The following is a 22764-nucleotide window of genomic DNA, read 5'->3' on the forward strand; positions in this document are numbered from 1 at the left end:
CTATTTTTATTTTTACTTATAAGTATGACAGCAAGTTTTAGATTGTCAGTTTTTATTCATCCTTCAAGTAAGTAAGTACCTATTTAAGTGTACCAATTGATGAAGTACAATGTTACGTATTTATATGACTTGACATAATAATATGTTGCTTTACGATGTGTAACGAACTCATTTCTGTTGTACCTAGGTCATAAGAAAAAATTAAAAGTAATATTCAATTGAGTTAGGAATAAAGGGGCGAATTAGGAATAAGAAACGTAATAGAATGGGACATTATGGCTATGACTGTAAGGCTTACCCAGTAGATGTAATAAATAAATAAATTATAGGACGAAATTATGACAGTCCAATAAAATAGTAGGCAATAGGAGTGTTAAGTATTTATATACGTACTTATCAAAATTTTACGCATGACTGTACCATCTACAAAATACACAATATAGGTCTGAAAGCTAAAATAACGCAACCCGAAATTATATTTTTTCTGTCATAATTTTTTTTTAATTAGTTTTAATAAATGAATTAAGGAAATAATGTAAATGTAATAGTAAACATATGTTTAATATTATTATTATTATACCTAGTTGATAAAATACAATATTCTATTTTCTGAAAATATGTTTTAGACATTTATGGAAATCAATTATAGTTCAGATTCTATTACATTCGACCATTATTGTAAAGCCAATCGCCATTCTCTGGCTCTTTATCGTACAAACCATAATCTAACACCCTTTACCACTCCAGCTGTCAGAGTCAATACCATAAAGTAGCTATCTTCAACAATACATTATCCCCACTTATCTATGGCCATAACATGAAACTTGGGATCTATTTTATTATAAAGTGCATTGTCTACTATGGAGGAGCTCACTCGACCGCCGAACGTAAATAATTTAACTGTCTTAAAAGATTCAAAAATAGTTTCCTAACATTGCCCCCCTTAATATGTACACCATTTGTCAGACCATAACTGGATTTAAACGACGCGTTACAAGACAAAGGGTCCCGCCCTCTGATCAACATATAGTCGTTTCTTTCTAACATAAACAATCATTTATGTTGTCGCGTATGTTTGTCTCTTTTTTACATGTAATCTTGGCAATGTTTTCATCGTCACAACGGTGCTCAAAACGTGCCAACTACCATCGTGAGGTTAACAAAAATACACTTAGAGCCTCGTACGTTAAGAGTGAAATTGGAATGCATTGACCTATACGGGGGGACACAATTGAAGCGAGACATACCGCGAAAGGGACGGAGCAAACCGTTCTGTTTAAGTTAGTGAGTCCAAACGAGTTTTTATGTTTGGAAATCGTATTAAGCTTTTGTTGGAAACTGTTCCACTCAACGGGCATAGTTGAGTCGTTTGTGCGGTCAAACTATCGCGTTCGAAATTCGAAAAGCAGTGGGGGTGCGGCTGATTGGCTCGTTTCGCTTGATACTGTGTGTAACGATTCGGCCGCGGGCGGTCGAGCGTAGCGCGCTAAACGGAGCTTTTTCTAATAAGCAACACGAGTGCGAATGACTTACTCGTTTTAAATTTAATAATATAATAATAAACGGTAATAAAAAAATAATATATTATGTGTATTTTAATCATCAATGGCAATAATCAAATGTTACAGTGAAGATAACTATTGAGTGCCAGTGTTAATTTTACTAAATAAAAAAAAAAAACGAACAACATGTCATCAGTGCATTCAGATGATGATCAAGAAGAGATAAACGTAGACTCGGATAGTAGACTATCAGGCCAATGTGACAGAAGTATAGGTTCCGATGATAGAGATTCCGAACACAGCTACCACGATAGGTATCATGATTCTCCAAATGACCATATGACTGATACACAACCTAGAGTAAATTTACCCTTCAGCATATCTCGACTCTTAGGGAAACAATTCGAAGATATAGACAAACGGCGAAATTCTAGAGAGAGTGATGAGAGAAGTGACCAAGACACTGAATCGGAAAGTGCAAAGGACGATACTAAAGACAATACAAGTTTACCGTTAAATTTTGCTCACAACCCCGGTCTCTATCCTAATTCCGGTCTATTATTGAGACCGGGTTTAGGATTAGGAGCTGGATATGGATTTTCTAGTAATCCTGGAGTAGTAAGAGTGCCGGCACATAGGGCTTTGGGAGCATTAGGTGCTTGGGGTGTGGCGCTAGATCCTATGAGGCAAGCTGCAGCAGCCGCGTTTGCACACCAAGTGGTTAAGGATAGATTAAATGGTAAGTACCTTAATAATCTAATTGCTTTTATACTTACAACGATGCTCTCATTTGTCCTTGTTATTTTTTAATATTCATAAAGTAGAGAATTTAAGCGTCATAAACTACTTTTTTTTTTTATATCAGTAGTAGATATATACTAATATTACTAAAAGAAAAGATTTGTTTGTACGTAATAAATAAATTCAAAAATTATTTAATGGGTAAAATTCTATCATCTATAATATCACCAAAGGGAGACTTTGTACAAAAGACGATTGCTTGGGTACCTCTGTCCCATTCGTGTTTCAACCGTGAAGCAGTTGTGTTTGCATGGCTGTGTTTCGGTTTGAAGGGTGGGATATAGTGTGAATTTACTGGGTACAGAGGAATAACACCTGAGTCCTCAGGAATGGCAACGCATGGGAGGTATCATGGGCGAAACAGTAGAACTCTGTTATGTCCATGGTACTGCTCATGTCTATAGGCGACGGTTACCACTTTCCATCAGTTGGGCCGTCAGCTTGTTTGCCATTCTAAGTTGTATAAAAAAAAACTATTTACATTATCAATGAGTAACATAGGCTTATCCTATACTTAGGCATATCTTTACCAAAATTACAAGAAAGTAACATAAAGTATCGAAATTGCCTATTAAAGCATATAAAAAAAATCATTTATATATATCTACGTGTGTGAAGGTTAGGCAAATCGTTAGTACCTAATATATAAATATAGAATTCCATTATGGACTAGAAATAATCATATTATTTCAATTATCGACCAATATATTTAATTTGGTAGTATTTTATATTCATCTTCTATTTTTATTTAAGCAAATATTAATTTTAGCTGCAACATAAGCACTGGCAACTAAATTTAAATTCTCATATTCAAAACAAAAGAAAAAAACCACAAATCTTGCACAATTTCCTTGTCCAAATAAAAAAAAAAGGGTGACAATGTCCCCGGCGATTATACCCTTGCTTGTGATGACACACGTAGAAAACTATTCCCTTTTTTTCGTTCCTTTCCGGCGGTAAGGTGAGATTGGAGGCGCCTTCTTCACTGTAATTTGTCGCGCCGCTACGCCGCCGGTCGACTTACTTTTTTTTTTTTATAAGCTAAGCTAATTTGGTTCAGAACAGTGAACATTACTATAAAAAAATTGTAAATACTTTATTTAATGAATAAAGTTTTCATTTTATCTTATCGTTTTTATATATAACTGTATATAATAATGTTGAAAGAAATATAAAATATATAAATAGGTTTATGAATAAGTAATATAATAAAAATACCTAATATTATAAAAATCTCCAAATTATTTTCATACATATACATAATGCATACATTATAATGAAGTAAAATAAAAGTGTGCGTTTTCCATGATCTTTTTTTATATTTCTAAAGCTTACGAAAGAAAATTTTCTAAAAAGTGTATTTTTATGATAAAAAAAATCAATACCTATTTATAAACTATATCGTATACAGAGATAAAATCTGATATAATGTCTACGACAAACTAGTTCCATGTAATTAAGGGAACTTAGCAATTTGTCAAGTCACGAATTACGACGAACGGACATCCCGGGCGGCGGTTAGCGGCGCGGCGCGTGGTCGAACCCCGTTTTTGCGACCACCGGCAAAGTGGAAGCGCCTTCCATTCTGTAATTGAGTCAATAGCTCGGTGGAACTATATTTACTTTTATGGCATTGGATCGGAAGTGTTTAAGTGGTGACAAAAACACTGGGATTTGATAGAATCCATTTTTTTTTATAAGATATTTTGATACTACATCATATCAAATATCTGCGGAAGCAAGATTTGGTGTACAATCTATAAAGAGGATCGACCCATGAGTTAGGTGAAATTATTCACTGCTTGACCCTGTTATGCTAACTTACTAGCTGTTTTTCTGCACATCCCTTGAAATTCCAAGATTGCAATCATTATTGCTTAGATTGTAAGTTAAAGGGTTGTACAAAACCATATATATATATATATATATATATATATTATATGTGTATTAAAGTATATTTTGTATATAATAATGATAATTTTTATTGAAGTCAATAAATATGTAAGTAGTAAAATCCGCGAGACTCAGTGTGTGACAGGTCCTCGGGAACCGATTGAAAAAAAAATAGTTTTATGTTTATTTTTTGGAAGAGTTATAATTTTTACTCCTTACACTAATTTATATTTCTCTGACTATTTACCCGTTAAATAAAAGTCGAAAATAACTTTAAAAAATGCAATTCAATAAACCTGAGAAATCGTAGATTTGTGGTTACAGTACTTTGTGATAGGGATGTTACACAAATCTAGCTGGTGGTTTAAGTTTATTTTAATTCTGTAACGAAGAGTGATTTAGTTTATTCTGTATAGATTTATATGCATAATTAATTAAATATATATTCATACCATTTGTCTATATATTTTATAGTAGATATTTATGTATGCCGACGGAATACTATAGTAATATAGATAATAATTTAAGATTGTATTTCACAAAAAAAAACGACTTTAGGTACTTTTATGCCAAAACTAGTAATTTTAATTACAAAATGATATTACTGAACCGATTTTGATAAAACTTCTGTTGGCCTAATCTGTAAGTATGTCGTTTCAAATAAAAAAAAAAAAAGAATTTTCCAAATCGGTTTATAACTAACAGAGTTATGAGGTAAGAAACATAAAAAAATTACAACCGAATTGAAAACCTCGTTCTTTTTAAGTCGGTTGAAATCTACAATTTGTCAGTTGCTTTCAACCTTAGAATGTCGTAAAGAAAAAACGTCGCAAGAGAAGAAATACTCGATATAAATCGCTATAGCAAACCACCTGGCGAGCGTGTATCATCGTCATATCAGCCGTTAACTGTCCACTGCTGAACATAGGTTACCCCCATACACTGTCATAATGGACGGTTTCAAGCATCCTGCATACACTGACTCATTGTAATACAATAATTGTATTATGGCAGTGTAAGAAGAAAGATTGGATTTTTTTTTGGAATTGATATACTCAAAAAATATTTTACCAATTTGAAAAGTTATTTCACCTACAGAAAGCTATATTCTCTCTTTTCCTGCATTTAATTAAAAAAAATCATGCGGAGCTAGGTCGCTTCACTAGTATACAGAATATTATGTTTTGCCGTCATTGAGCGTACACATATGTATAATGGTTTATAATAGACGGGAATTAACCCGATTATTTAAGTAAACTAGGATAATTTATCTGAATTATCGCGACGTTTTGGCCAGGTTATACCAACGGTAGTCAGGAGTAGACTGACGTAGTGCTGTCATACCTCCGCTTCCGGAGTAGAAGTTTTTTCTTCTACCCACTCATTAATCCCACATCCCACAAATTATATTCCTATATTGAGGGTTTTTGCACACAACACTGACCGTGTCTTTATTCCATGCATTTACCAACTACACACTATAGCAAGGTAATATGTTTTTATCAACTACATAATCTACAGAATTTAATTTAGAAAAACCTGTTATTAACCATACCACTCTGTTATAAAATGTTTGTTAATTTTATTTATATAGTACTAATTTTATTTATTTATTTTTAAATAAATAAATAAATTACTGAACTGGCTCAATTAAACATTTTATGTTTCTTGCTTTCAATCGTTTTATCTATTAATCTTGAATATAAATACAATACAAATATTAGATAATGTAATTAACTACTACTCTAATTACGATGAGATTATACAAAGTTCATTTTGTATATTGATAGTTTAAGAAGCCCTTTAGATAACGTTTTGCACAAGTTTGACCAATTACACACCAGGAAGAGGATTTGTTTAAATTAGTAAAAAGTATATCTCGTCACAAAAAAAAAGTGAATGTTTCACGAAATCAATAGACAATGTAATCGTTCCAAATGATCTGCCTAGTGACCATTTCCGCCTCAGGGTCATTATTGTGACCACAAATTTTTACCTAACCCGCGTCCATGCTTCAATTACTGAATGGTCTATTTGACGCTTTTTATGGCGATGATTTCACCGTGTTCAATGACTTTGAAACGATAGGATCAATGGTTGTCTCAATCTTCGTGTAAAACTTAAAGATCTATTGCAATCGCTTAATATTTTTAATAGGATGAATATGAAATGGCAGATACAAGTGGGCGATGATAGGCGAAGTTGAAGCCAATTCAGTTAAGGATGGCTCCTTAGGAATTTATTAGGAATTGCTCACAATGGTTTCCAAGGGGTCCGCGTGGAAGTCGACTTAACAGGATATATTGGTAGAAATGAGACCAATAGACCAATTACTAGGAATTTCATTAAATATAGCTTGATTACCTACGTGCTGTAGTAAGTACCTAAGATGATGAAACATTAAAAGCTTTTTAATTGGTAAGACACGAAAAACCATGTAGTTGAAATATAAATATTGAGACGGGTGTGTAGAGCTATAAGGATGGATAAGATTAAGTAGCAGAGTTTGAAAGAATAAAAATAAAAACGAAAAATTTTATAGAAAGGCTAAAAAGTAATCGTATGCCATGATATGGATATATAGGGACGAAGATAATGTTCCGAGAAAACTATTTGGTATGAATCCATTCTTCTATTATCATAGCCGTGGATGGCTATAAGGAGTAGAGGAAAATCTAAAAAGGATTTGGATGAATTTTGTAAAAGATGAATAGCCATATAAATAAGTCAAATACAGAATAGGAATAAGAAAATAAGAACAGCCAAAATAGGAGTGAAACTGAAACACTCACTGGTTAAAGATCTTTGTCTTTAAACTTTAAGCTGATGATTTAAGATTTGTTAAAGATTGCATTATTGTTAATACACTTTATTTTATTTGTTTATTTATATTTATTAGTATATTTCCTTAATAAAAGAGTAGATAAGGCTCAAATCGACTCCTGTACGCAATATCTGATTTTCATTGGCATACAATGACTCATTATATACAATATTCTTAGCTTTGATACAACATAATCGCTTTAGTTTGCAATTGTCTTCAATTGCTTTGGCGGCACGATTTGTGTTCTAAGTTCATTATTTTGTTTAATGAATGCTTGAGTCAGAATTTAGGTCACAACTGCATTAATAACAAAAAGATGTTTTAAAGTACATAGGTATATTATGCTTTTTTATACAGCACAATTAGCATAGTCATGGTAATTTCATAGTGATTTGAAAATTTAAAGTATTATTAAAAAAAAATAGTAACTCATTAGAGTTAGCGACAAAATTTATACAACAACAACAGAAGTAAAAAACAGTGTCATAAAATAAATTGTCAAAATAGATTCAGGTAAATATATAGCATATTGATTAAGAATTATTGCATAAATTGAGCGAAATTCCTTCAATTTTGATGTGCCCATTTCGAAAAACTGGCCAGTTAAGTAATGGATTAAATAATACACATATAAAATTATTTTTATTGAGTAATTTTATTTGTATGGTAAATTAATTTAGCTTTGTTATCACTTATAACTGATATAATCAGGTATTTATTACATTGGATACATAAAACAATGGAATCATACCACGAAAATTAAAATTATAAGGTTCCGTAGCAAATAGAATTCCAAAACATGTCTATCTGTAAATGTGTCATAATGCCAAGAAATACAGAAGGTAATCAAAGGGTATATAGATAAGTGTAAAAAATCTCATAGCTGTGATGTTCAAATGGAACTTCCATTAAAAAACTTAAAAACTACTGATAGTCAGAAAACTAATAAAATATCAATAGAGTCTCTATTGACATTTTATTAGTACAATAATATTACAATACTAGGCTATTACGACAGACAGTTCCAAACCAAAACTTAATTCGTAAAAAAATATCTATTACGGTAATTATAACCAGTCTGATCTCTTCATTACCCGGCCTATTTGTTTGAAGTCCGCCGGCCAATAACTTAATAATATAATTAATAGGTACAAATAATTGGCATTTTACAACAGTTTGTTTATTTTATTAGCGCTCACCGCTATTTGTGTCAATAAAATAATGGGATTGAGGCATTTTAAGCTTTTAATGTGTCTACCGCGACGGATTACGGGCATAACCGGTCAAGGGAAAGAAATTACGCGGCAGATGTTCATTTATTCTTCATTTAAGATTATTATGTTACTGGAATCAATATTAATTGATTTTTATTTCATTAAATTGAAGATTTGACTGTTAAATATAATTTCGTAATACTGATGGCTCGTTTGTATTGGTGTCCAGAGTCGGACTGGCCATATAGTTGAGGTGGCATTTGCCAGCCGGATCCCAGTTTGTGTAGGCCCCTATGGGCCTGGCTTGCGGGGCTTGCAGTGCCGCTACCAACTGGTGCAACTACCATCATCTAGTCTCGGGTCCCGGGTTTGTATTCAGCCACCCGGGCCCATCCGGACTAGTTCGACCCTTTTAGTGTCTATAGATCGCAATTTAATTCCTCTCTTTATACCCGTCTGTCAAAGAAAAGAAGGTAATATCTTTTGAATAGATACAAGTATGTAAATATAACTTATTTCAATAGAACTTTATATATTTACACACGGAGTTACTGTTCGTCTAAAATATCTATCCGTAAATTAAACTTACGTACAAATATAGTTTCGTTTTATACGTCGTTGTTTTCCAGAGCATCAAAATGCGCAACAAAATCATCGATAGAATATACTAAAATAAGGCTCCCATTACCACCGCCTCCCCTCGAAACCTCTCTGCCCGCATTTCCCGGGTGGTCGGATCGTCGGCGTTATGAAAATTTGACGGGAACCAATATGCGATGATATACTCGTGGGTTATGCTGTTTGCATGTGTGAAAATAGAACCCGCTTTCCCCTTCCGCTTGTTATTGCTGTCGTGTACTTTATGCGGTAACATATAGATACTATTTCGTATCGTACAAAGTTTCTAAATTGTGACAAAAATAATATGTAAATATATATATTTACTCACGCTCATGTTACTAAAAATAGATGGCGTAAATAAAATCGATTATGATTGTACCTAAAACTGTTTAGAAGAGACTACTTAAGCCTCCTATTGTTATTTCTCTACATAATTTCCTGTTTGTTTTGTTGTACTTGTTATTCACACAATATGGTGATGGTTTAATTTGTTTTTATGTAACAAAATCTCATACAAGTCTTTTCATCTATTATTAATAATAATTATGATTATAATATCTATTATTAAAATATACTTTTTATAATTTGTATACGACCTTGTTAGGCGAATTGGTAAAAGTTCACAAGCCGTTTTATAAATAAATAAATAATTATCTGTCTTTAAAATGAACAATATGCAATTTTTATTCATTTCTTAATATGGTGCAGATTGAAGGAGATTAAAAATAACATAAACAATGAGATAGTTTGACACAGAAACTGTATTGTTCAACCGCACCTATACTAATCTTTTATGCATCAAATTCCTTTAAAATCTGCAAAATTTTCGATACGAAATTATTACAACCTCTGCTCCTGCTAGGCACAGGTTTTTCTCTAAAAGATAAGCTTAAATATTCAACTGTTACGAGTACAATTATATTGTTGTCAAGAACCCTAAATGATATAGGTTACAAACAAGGGGATAATGCTTGTTATAAATATATTTTTGCGGATACATCACAGCCCATGTCTCTAATAATAAGTCTGTATAATAAGGTGACCCAATTGACTCATCATAAAACACAGTTTGTTTTTTCTGTACAGTAAAAGCAGTTATCCATAAGCGTTCGATTTTTAAACGAATTTAAAAAAATAATAACAAAATGAGAACCATTTTGTTATTATTTTTTTAATAGCTGTTCTCGTGTAACTATACGATAGTATACAAAATACGTATAATAACGTAATTGTATATAATTAATTATTTACTATTACTATTCTTTTTATTTTTTTATCTATAACTGGACCAAATTTTAAGTGTGAGTTGAAGCATTTTTATATACTTTTATATTTACAATATTATAGTATATATGTATATATTACAAAGTATTGACGATATTTACCAATTTTGAAACGATTTTATAGTTTTCTTGCAGTCGAAAGCGTTTATAAATTGACATACCTAGCTGTTTTTTCTTTGCAGAACAAAGTCCTGCTTGTGGCGGCGTAAAATATATTTGTATACACAAAATTCTGTATTTCAAATAAAAATATTTTTAAATTCTAATATATCTATATAACATCTGATCGTTCATATATGCAGACTATTCATTTAAGATATAGGAATTTAAGAATATAAAAGATAACAAAATTTGAATTTCTTGGAGTGACGATCTAAAATTTTTCGCAGAGAATTAATTACCGCAGCTTTTTTTTTTGTACAACTTAGAATGGCAAGCAAGCTGACGGCCCACCTGATGGAAAATGGTAACCGTCGCCTATAGACATCAGCAGTACCATATACAGTATACTGTTTCGCCCATGATTTTGCCATTCCTGAGGACTCAGGTGTTATTCCTGTGTTAACTGTTTATGTTCGATTCTATTAAACATCATATCCATTTATCTCCTTTTCAGAGAATGTTATAGGTAGGTTCATAAAATAATATTTCAGAATTAGTCCCATTATGTCTGATGATCATATTGGGGTCACAATTACCATGTCTTTTTTTTTTTATTTATATCGATAAAACTAATCAATTACATAGCATAAAGTATATTAGCTTTTACCACTGTCACTGTTTATGACACATAAACCGACAATATGAGGATGTTGCCATAAAAATATGCCTAAATACTGATATATTTTATCGCCAATCCATAACGTGAGAGGTTATAAAAGCTGCCATATTTCAAATGTGTAAATATATGGGTGCCGGCCGGGACCAGGCGTTCATAAAATATTATATTGCCAGAGCATACCGCCTTAGAAAGATTAGAAGATTCAGCGAACAGTTTAAGTGGCATTGCATATCGTATTTTCTAATAATGTCAATAAGGTCTTATTTTGGATGAAGGTAATTTTACCAATACTACATAATAGTATACAACATCGGCGTAATACTCGATTGAAGTCAATGGTCGTGATAATTATACAAGCTAGCTGTTGCAGTTCATAATAATAATAATATAATAAAAATTAATTTTAATTATATTACGAATACAATATTTTATATTTAGATAAATTATCCAAATTTCAGGTCTGTAACCTATTTCGTTCACTAGCTACACATGTAATACTGTTTTATCGAAGCTAGAATAGAGTCTATTGTACTATTAAACAAATATTATGTAGTATACATATAAAATGGGCAAGTAATTGAGAACGAATCTCTTTCTCTTTCGAATTCGGTTAAAAATATAAAATTTTCAGTAGCCATACACCTTCATTACAAGTATCATAATATACAAAATATCACGCAAACAAAATTCCATCGCAGTCAAGTTAATTACGTCCGTGAGACGTTCACATGATGGGCCGATTATCCACACGCTTGCTCATTAAAATTTTGTCCCTTCGCTGTCATCATTCGGCCCACTGGGGTTATCTAATTGTGGATAAACGCGGTTTCGGCCTGTTATGAAAATTACAATTGAGATGAAATTCCTATTTAGCATATGAACCCTATTGCATTGTTGCAAGATCTAGAATTGATAAATTTATTTATGTATTACAATGTCATTTAACTATAACCCACAATATAAATGAGATTTAGTCTTTTATTCTTCATGGTACAAGGTTCAAGGTACGTTGTTATGTTCAGTTTGATGCTTGTGTATGTTTTTAAGACGACAGAAATTTCTTCAAATTCAAATTCAAATTCAAATTCAAAAATCATTTATTCATGTAGGACATTTTAGCCGCTTATGAACGTCAAATTTTTACATTATAATTTTATATTTACCCTACCGTCCAGTTCGGTATATAGATCCAATTGAGAAGAACTGGCAAGAAACTCAATTGAATTACTTTTTTTTTTAAAGCCAGTTTATTTACAATGTATATTTATATAGGTGTCTATGTCTAACATTAAATGAAAATTCAGTGCATGAACAACTATTGCCATGCACACTCGTCATTCAAGTAATCGTTTAGTGAGTAATAGGCTTTGCTCAGTAAATATGATTTAACAGATGTTTTGAATTTATTTAAGGGTAATTCCAACATATCCTTTGGTATCTTATTGTAAATTTTTATACCTATTCCCATAAAAGACCTATTAACTTTTTCTAAACGATACTTGGGGACAGCAAGTTTGTCTTTAAATCTAGTATTAATATTATGAATATTGCTGTTTTTTGGAAATAAGTCAAGATTTTTATGAACATATAGAATATTTGAATATATAAATTGAGAAGCAACGGTGAGAATATTTGCCTCTTTGAATTTCTCTCTTAATGAGTCACGACTCTTCATACAGTAGATCGCTCGAACGGCACGTTTTTGTAATATGAATATATTCTTAATATCTGCCGCTTTTCCCCATAGTAATATTCCATAAGAGAGTAAACTATGAAAATAACTAAAATAGACTAATCTAGCAGTATCAGTATCAGTGTACTGTCTAACTTTACGCACGGCAAAAGCTGCTGAACTTAGTTTCGCTGCAAGGCTTTGAATTTGTGCACCCCATTGTGTTTTATTATCTAGTGTGATTCCTAGAAAGACAGTAGATTCTATAAATTCGAGAGATTCGTCATTTAATTTAATATTGCAATTAGTATTAAAACTTTTAGATAGAGAGAAATTAACACATTTTGTTTTTTTAGCGTTTAACATAAGATTGTTAGTTGTAAACCAGTGCAGGAGACGCCGCAAAGCACTATTTACATCGTCATAATTATTAGTCATTCTATTAACTTTAAAAATCAATGAAGTATCGTCTGCAAACAATACTATGCCGCATCTATCCTGCATGGCATATGGGAGATCATTAATGTAAACTAGGAATAAAAATGGACCGAGAATAGATCCTTGAGGTACACCCATTTGCACAAGTGACCCGTCAGACGTAGCGTTGCTAATCTTCACTTTCTGTATTCTATCAGATAGATAAGATTTTATTAAATTTAAAGCATTGTCTTTGACGCCATAAAAAGCAAGTTTTTTTAGCAATGTATTATGATCAACGCAATCAAAAGCCTTAGAAAGGTCACAAAAAACACCTATCACATCCATTTTGGTTTCCCATGCAGCAAATACGTGTCTAAGCAACTCTGCACCTGCGTCTGTAGTTGAACGACCTTTGGAAAAACCGAATTGACTATTGTGGATTAAATTATTTAAATTGAAATAACTGACAAGTTGCATAAGGATTATTTTTTCAAAAATTTTACTGAGTGCTGGGAGTATGGATATAGGTCTATAATTTATTGGGTCACTCCTATCTCCAGATTTAAAAAGCGGTATGATTTTACTAATTTTCATTATGTTAGGAAATTTACCTTCATCTATACATTTATTGAAAATAAAAGCAAGAGAGGGCGCAATAATTTCCATTATACTATCCAGTATTTTAACAGATATACCCCATAGATCCTCTGTTTTTTTATTATTAAGTTGTTTGAATATTTTCATTATTTCTACTGATGATGTATGTCTAAAGTTAAATACAGCTGATGACTTGCTAACATTGTCTGTTAGTAAAGTTTCAGCAGCAGACGGGGAAGATTTTAGAGCCTGTGTCGTAATTAATGGAATATTAGTAAAATAAGATTCGAATGTATGCGCGACCTCTGTGTCGGAATTTACCAATTTGTTATTAATATTTAAAGCTATTTTGCTATTTTGAAAATTAACTTTTCCAGTTTCGCTATTTATTACTTTCCAAGTGGCTTTTATTTTATCTTTAGATTTAGTTATTATTTTACCTAAATAGAGAGACTTAGCTGTATGACAAACCTTTTTAAATATTTTCGAATAAGATTTTACATGTTCATGAAATAAGGGATCGGATATATAGCTTCGTTTTTCGTAAAGTTCGTAAAGATTAGCCCTAGACTTATAAATACCAAACGTGGCCCAGTCACAAAACTTTGATTTTACACTAGTTGAAAATGTTTTTGTTTTAAATTCACTGCTAGCTTCATGTTCAATTAAATTAAAAATATGTTCACATACAATGTCCGGGTCATATTGAGGTACTATGACACTAGATATTTTATGTTCAATTTTATTTTTAAAACGTGCCAAATTCTTTTGTGTTATTTGTCTGCATGTAATTGTTTGAGTCCCTTTGGATCCCTTAGTTTCAATTATAACTTTTTGTCCGTAATGATCAGATCCAAGACAGTCGAAATTCATTTTCACCTTTACTTCACAATTACAAAAAACATTATCTATACAAGTGGCAGAATTTCCTGCGACCCTAGTGGGTTCTAAAAAAAGATTGTGCAAATTAAATGATTTAAATAAGTTAATCAATCTTAAGCTTATTGAGCATTCCGATAATAAATCAACATTAAAATCGCCACATACAAATAATGTTTTATTCCTCCGTGCGACTCGTCTCAATGCTTCCTCCATAGCCAGTTCAAAAGAATCAAAACAAGCCGATGGCGGACGATAAACGCAAATTATTATACAAGTAACTAATTCTACGCAAGATAGTTCAATTGTTTGCTCAATAGAAATATTTACAATGTCTTGACGGTTTTTATATTCTACATCATTTTTTAAAATAATAATTGACCCGCCATGAATGGCATTGTTCCTAGCAAAAAAACTAGCTATATTATAATGTTCAAAAGGACAAATTATTTCATATTGTTTAAGCCAATGTTCTGTCAGACATAACACCCGTACATTGTTAGATTCTAAGAAAAGACTTAATTCTAATTCTTTGCTGGAGAAGCCACGAATATTTTGATGAATAATGACCATATCCTGTGGCTTAACCAATGTCGTAGATGTTAGTTTAAATTAACACATGTCACATTATTAGTATAATTACTAATATTACTAATTAAACCCGTTATACTACTTATAATGGGATCATAAATGTTATACGCTAGTAAACTAGCAATAGTCTTTTTTTGTTTTTTAGGAAGATAAAAATTACCTCCCGTCATATAATAATTTGTAACAAATTTGTTACTTTCAAAATAAAATATATCATTACAATGATATGTCATCGAATAAATTAAATTATTTATACTATAAATGAACTTATTCTGTTCATTAGTCAGGGATTGAGAGTAGGGAAATGCGCATAATAATATTTTACCTATACCAAGCTCCACTATATTATATAATGATTTTATTAAATTAACTATATCAGATTTACGCATATGCAAACAATTCCCTAACGCTATTACTAGGGTCGTGTGAATATCATATTTTTCATTTACTATATTTTTTATAATCTTATATATACCTGATCCCGGAAAACAATTATTTATTACTTGTTGCGAGAGGCAGTTCGATAATAAACTACCTAAATCCTTGCCAAATTCATCTGAATAAACAATTGTTCTCCTGATGGTTTCATGTACAGTGCTGCATTTATTTACTTTTGTACTGTTTCGTGTGGGTAAACATGAAACGTCTGGTTCCGTGACGGATGAGATATCAATGTTCAACTGATTATGGTGGGACGGTTGGATATAGTTATCAGACTCTGGTGAATTACAGTGACATCTATCCGTAAGAGAAACAAACCGCTCCATGTTGTAGTTACCTAATTTTATTAAATTATCCAACTGATCAGAATATTCATGTATTTCATTCTTAGCTGATTCGTATTTCAAAGATAAATTGGACAACGAGTTCTCTAATAGTTTAATTTTTTGTGATAATTCATCTATTTCTAAATCTTTGTTATATATTTTTTCTTTACAATTATTTAATTCTATTGATAAGTCAATTAACTCTGCATTCAGCTTATCTGCTATCCCAAGTGTTCTTTTTATTTAAAAATATTTTTTCTATCTATTTTAAACTGAAATAAATTATATAATTATTTCTCGATCTACTACTACACATAAGTTAAACCATTAGTATATTAAGCTATAATGTGTGCTCATGAAATTTTTAACAATGAAAGTAATGGTATCCCCGAACGTGTTATAAATATTTGTAGACGGGGCATTAGTATATGATAACAAGTAAGGACGAAAGCAGGTAAGTCTATTCTGACGAATTCAACAAGAACTAATTACGATGGTTTCCAGGGGGAACTGCGTCGATATCCATGTGATATGATATTGCTATCCATGTGCCCTTTAGACTCCATTACTTATAAGTCTTTTCCCTCTCCCAAAACATTATTATTGATACTAGATATACTTTAATACATAACTTTTTACTACTATACGCTCAGAATAATGCTAACAGACATATTTGTTTATTTATTTATTCTTTATTGCATCACTTAAAGAATAATACAACACTATATATAATATATATATATATATATATATATATATATATATATATTATATTACACATATGTAGTACCTAGGTACTAAAGGCGGTCTTACCGCTAAAGTAATCTCTTCCAGACAACTTGGGGTAAATGAGAAAAGAAAAAGGCTGTAGCTATTTGGCGTAATAAGTATATCTAAAAAACTCATGTTAAAAACATATATTTATAATAATAAATTTATGTATTTCATGAGTAGATATGTATTCTATGTATCTTTCCTCAATGTCTCTAATGTTGAATACACAAAGAACCTAATATAAAAACCTCCATCCTCACTACATTCATCCTCCTTTAAATCTTTTGTTTATGCTTTATTTACTCACTGAAGCGAGCGCATAGTATTACGAATGTACAGGCATTAGATAGGCTGCAGTGTTTTACACGTACCTACAAAACAGCAACACTAAAAGCACAATGTCATAAAGGTAGCCTTTGTTCAAGCAAACGAGTGCAATGTTACTCCAAAATGCAACATAACCCGTAGCTCGATTGCATTCCGCTTTCAGCCGCTGAATTTTCCATGAGCCTGTGCCGTACACCCGATTCCATTCGTCCGTAACTAGTGGGAAACGGGAGTTCGCTTGTTGCGTGTAATATGTATGAAGTATGTCCATTTATTCTTCTATTCCGACCATTGTCCGGTTTGGTCGGAAACGGTGACGTTATGGGTACGGTGTTGATGAACATTTTTGTTTTTAAACCACTACAAAGAACTCTATCAAATTCTCTCACAGTTTTTTTTTTTTCTTTTTTGTATATATAGGGTTTCATTTATTAATTAAAGTCGCATATTATATTAGAATCCATTATGAATAGAAGATATAGGGTTCTTATTGGAATTATATATCACTCTCATCATCATCATATCATCATCATCATATCAGCCCTAAATGTTTAATGTCCCGTACCCATAAAAATGTTTAATGTCTCAAATAATAAGTGAGATCTTTAAAAGAAGAAGAAAAAAGAGTTCAAAGTATATATACCAAAGCGTACAATAAAAATGTACGCACGTAAAATACGTGTACCTACATCGTTCAAAATTGTAAATCACCATCAAATCATACAACACACAATGGGCGAAAACTCAACAGGCGTAGACAAATACGACTATCGGAGTGATGGAACGAGTGTCTGTAATCCCAAGTGACGTCTGCGCCCAATTAGACGTCAGGCATTTGTCTTCCCGTCCTTCCTTTTTCAACCGAGTAGGATGTAACTGAAGTGAAGATACGTCCTTATAAATAGATAGCCTACATTCTATTTTCAAATTTTGAATAGCAATTTTTTTTTCTCTATTACGAGTTTAAGGATATTGGGCAAAATATGAGTGAACTAAAGACACTTCGTATTAAATGGGAACTATATTCTATTTTTTTTATATATATATTTAATAGCCATTAAAAGAGCTGTGCGATATCTGAATGTTTATTATTTAATAGAACTATTTGAGCATGGCAACATTTCTAACATCATTTTATTTGACAGCCTTTTAAAAAATAAGCTTCGGTACAGATCAGGGCCTAAAAATTAATAATTATCTCTGCATTAAAAAAAAAAATTAAATAACTGGATTAACTTACCTTAATCAACGTCACCCATTTACGTTAATTGTCAATCCGGTTATTTATTTTAAAAGCGCGTCTTTTAGAATAAAAATTAGGTTGTTTTGTTGAGATATTTCTAGGGAGATATTCAGTTTAGATGATATTGAATCTATTGATTCTATAAAAGAGGTTATTACATATAACTTTACATATAATTTTTTTTTCATAGATAAATAAAAATACATACATCACTTTACCTCAAAATAATACGTAATCTTAAAAGCCCTGAAAATGCCAGAAGGGTGTAATAAAGTGATATATATAAAACAGATTCACTTTGAGTGCCCAAAACCCCAACCGGGGGAGAAAAGGGTTGCCCAAAGGGATAATATCATAAAGGGATTACCCTCTGAGACGCTTAAACCCTTCAACGTTAATTTGTTTGTTAATTTTTCTTTACGTTTATCTTTAATATAATTAGTTTTATGATGATGATGTATAATAAAATAAAATATAGCTATTTATCCAATAAAAATTTTAACACTGATGTTATAACTGTCGATTTTGACGATACAGTGGATTAATCCAGCATATACTTTTAGTCTTTTACATAAATTGTAGTAGTATTATAGTGAATACTTTAAGATGAAGTCACATTGACAGCGCGAGTATTGTACTGTATTAATTGCCATATTTGCATCAACACTCGATCTTATTTTTCAGATCCAAGAATTAATTTTATATATTATAATAAAAGGCTTCTAATTTTGAATTCGAAGCGAGTATTCTGTCTATTATTTAAAAGTCGGCACTGCTCTTATATTGTCGAAACTGAAAAAGGAATCTATACAATCATCTAGAAGTACTATAATATAATATTTTCAATGAACTATATATTTACATAGATAACACACAAAAATTTTTTCTTCAAAGTTAGGAAGGACTGTTTTTAAACATATTCAAATATGGAATATACAAAACGCCTATTCGCAGCTCGAAACGTTAATAAAGTAAATAAAAAAATGTACAATTCAAAATTGGAATCCCTAGGCATCTACAAAATGTAGTAACTAACAACCATTGTCGGTAGCCACGTAGACGCGCCCATGAATCATACGGTGTAACCGAATTAGGACCGCGGAATCTTGTTACGCCACCCTTTTCTACCCTGATATTATGTGACACAAGTGTGCCTACAGTAGACTGTGTAAGTAATCGCTTTTATTGTTTCGTACTGTTAGTTGAATATACTTTTTATGTGCGGCGGAGACAAAGGATAGGTACCTACGGGATAGTTTATTGGAGATTGTTGTATTTTTATTTTATTGCGTATATAATAAATTGAACAAAAGGTATATTTGAAAGTTTGTATACATATGTACATGCTAAAAGATAACACAGATTGTTTGACCCTCACATCGACTAAATGACTGCACAGATAAAATATTATGGCAAATATTATAATTGTAATATTAGGCATTTATTATTTATATGTGTGTGTGTGTGTGCGCATGTAAAAATATATTACTATATAAATTATAAACGTTATTTATTGTATTATGTAATCTTATTTGATTCAGTAACAGATAAGCATTGTGAATAAATTTGATTATGTACGAAACATTATGAGTCGACGACAATGCGCAAAGAAAACAAAAATAAGAAACAAAAATTTTATACATAAACAATATTACCGCAACGCTCTGGTTACCAGTTGTCACGGTAACAACAAACATATTCCAAAGTAAACGATGACTAAAGTACTTTGTAAATTATTCGTCGGATTGTAACACAAATTACTACACATACCTACAATATCATGTTCCATTGTGTGACAATCAGAAGTAAAATGCACGAAACACCGTATTTAAAGTCAAATATTTAGTGAGAACATAAAAGTCACTAAGTACGTTCTTAAACTATGGTTAAGTTACCCCTGCAATTGAGGACAATTTGCGGTCACGTGAGGCAACCATTACCATTCAGAACGGCCAATAGGAGCGCGTCTTTTAATACAGTTTCATGTTTGAGTAGAGAACGAATGAGTTGGTAATTTGAATTTAGAATAGGGTAACAGGAACAAGGTTGTACTGGAGTTTTAACAAGTATAAATTTTGCTTAACAAAAAGAAAGTTTATTCGTAAACACATATACATTAATGAATGACGAAATGTAAAATTGCATTGGAGTTATTTGAATTTAGAACACATAATTTAAAAGCAGATTTTGCTTCCCAATAAGAAGTTTTAAAAATTGTAGCTTCTAATTTTAAAATAATTGTGAAAATCGATTGGATAGGTATTAGTAACGTGTAAATTGCATAACATACAAAACTAAAAGAACATGAAATTGGTTACGTTGTATAAATTACTTAAAATAATTTCAGGAACTAATTTTAAAGATATCAAATGTAATAAACTACTGTCTTAATAACTACATAAAAAACCTGCTCTAAATGCAGACACTTTGGTGGCATTAGTTTCACGTCGTATTTTAATGAAATTAGCTGTATAACAATAGTAAAACTATTGTTAATAAAATAATTGCGCAAAATATGAAAACTGTTTTTTTTTAGAAAACTATGCTGTTTTCATGACAGTAGTTTCATGATGTAAATTAGACTTAATTTCACGGACACGTAGTCAAGGCATCAATGTATGATATTGATGACTCATCTACGAGGTTCAGAAAATCAAATTATTATATTTTACTGTATATTTAACATGAAATCCAATCTAAAATCCTACACAGAATCAACAAAATGATTACTCATAGACATACTAATGTAAAGGCATTTTACGGTTTGCGAATTTAAAATGAATTCGAAATGACTATGTCGAAATGATCCTCTATTCATGATCATTATTTTGTCGATTATGAATTTTGAATTGACATTGAATCGAACGTAATATAGTTAACGACATGATCTCATCTCACGGATCATTTAATGCAAATCGATCGATTACGAAAAATACTGGTCATTACGAACGTTCGACCAATCTCTGAGCTTCGTATAAACGAATATAATTTATTGAGCTTCGAATTTTAAAACGCAATTACTGGCCCGCCATGTTGGATATAATTTTGAAAAGAGAATTTACGTCTAACCGCTTCTTTGAATGATGAATTTACTTTTTTCTTAAAATATAGACACGTATGAGCCAGTTATCGAATAGACATGCCATTAGGCGATCAAAGTAGGCTGTGCGTTGTCATTATGCTTTTGTTCTTTAGTTTAATCATATATACGATGCAATAACAATATTTGATTGCTATTGTGTGTAACGGACTTTAGAACAGTCAGTTTTAAGGCGATTTTCCACGAACGGCCATCAACATATAATTTTACATTTATTATGAATGAGAAATTGTGATTGCTACCTCTGCAGTAATCACGAAACGCATTTATGAGTAATTTAATAGCGAATAAAGTTTAATCAGATTTTTATTTATTCATGACTTTTGTTACTCAAACGCCATTTATAGTCGTGATTCCCATTATAAAGATAAGATTTTTGATTACCTATTAAGACTATTATTTCAGTAATTGTTCAGATACTATTTTCTGATAACCGCAAGTTCGAAACGGACGTTAATCTTAGTTTCTATTATAAATTTTGAATATAAACCTAACTCTCAATGCAATTTTAACTATGTAATCATAGGATTTAGGTTCGTTGGAGTTCGAAAGAGCTTCAGTCCTTCTCTGTGCCAAATATTACGATGCCACAATTAATATCGATTCGTTGAGCGATTTAAGTGGAAAATGTAGCGTACAAAACGTACCCTTATATATATTTCGGCTAATAAGCATAATAATATTATGCCTATAGATAGAAGTATCATCATGATCATATTAGTCATTAACTGCCCACTGCTGGACATAGCCTCCCTTATAAGGGAGTTTTTGCCAGTAGTTATTACGCTTAGCAGGCGAATTAGCAACCTACTCCCAACGCAGCCGGAGTTTACACCTGTTCCCATGGTACCGTGGAGCCGTGAGGTTAGCGGTGCCGGAGTTGTTGGGGTTACGAGAGTCTCCCAGGAGGAGTTCGCAGCGGCTGTGGATAGGCTCCAGGCGAAGAACACCGCACAGGAGCCTGATGGGATACCCGGCCGCGTTCTAGCGTTGGCCCTGGGTGCCCTAGGGGACCGTCTTCGGGACCTGTTCGACAGGTGCCTGGAGACGGGACGATTTCCCGACGAGTGGAATAGAGATGCAGCGTGGTATCCCACAGAGGTCGGTGCTAGGACCAATCCTGTGGGACATCGGGTATGACTGGAACTTGCGGGGTGCTCTGCTTTCCGACAGCACAACTAATCTACTAAAGTTGCTAATCTGCATAGCAGACAACATCTGTCTGCTATGCAGATTAGCAACCGCAGTTGGGTTTTGGTGATTTTTTAAGAAGGACGCTGCTGTCCATCCCTCTACTACTAAGTTCCCTGAGTCGCCTCCTACTACACCCACGGTAAAGGAAGGAGTGGCCCATTCTATGCCAGGAGCACACGACAGATAGAAGTATATTATGTGTTAATATACTGTACGGTACATTTATGTGCTCGATTCCATTCAAATCGGTTTAGCTAATTAACCGTAATTCGCTTCTTTAG

At 32.1% G+C, this 22764-nt stretch overlaps 1 protein-coding gene across 1 annotated transcript in view; it reads left to right on the forward strand.

Annotated features, from left to right (window-relative positions):
- The first annotated feature begins 1331 nt into the window (after positions 1-1331).
- Positions 1332-22764, forward strand: part of LOC113514542 (T-cell leukemia homeobox protein 2) — a 44895-nt gene continuing 23462 nt past the window's right edge. Inside the window, exon 1 of the mRNA XM_026898631.3 lies at positions 1332-2241. Coding sequence (XP_026754432.1) covers positions 1689-2241 — 553 coding nt within the window. The 5' untranslated portion in view covers positions 1332-1688. The remainder of the gene's footprint in view (positions 2242-22764) is intronic.

The sequence above is a fragment of the Galleria mellonella genome, unplaced genomic scaffold (genome assembly GCF_026898425.1).
Source record: "Galleria mellonella isolate WM207_F2 unplaced genomic scaffold, CSIRO_AGI_GalMel_v1 utg35, whole genome shotgun sequence".
Taxonomy (NCBI): domain Eukaryota; kingdom Metazoa; phylum Arthropoda; class Insecta; order Lepidoptera; family Pyralidae; genus Galleria; species Galleria mellonella.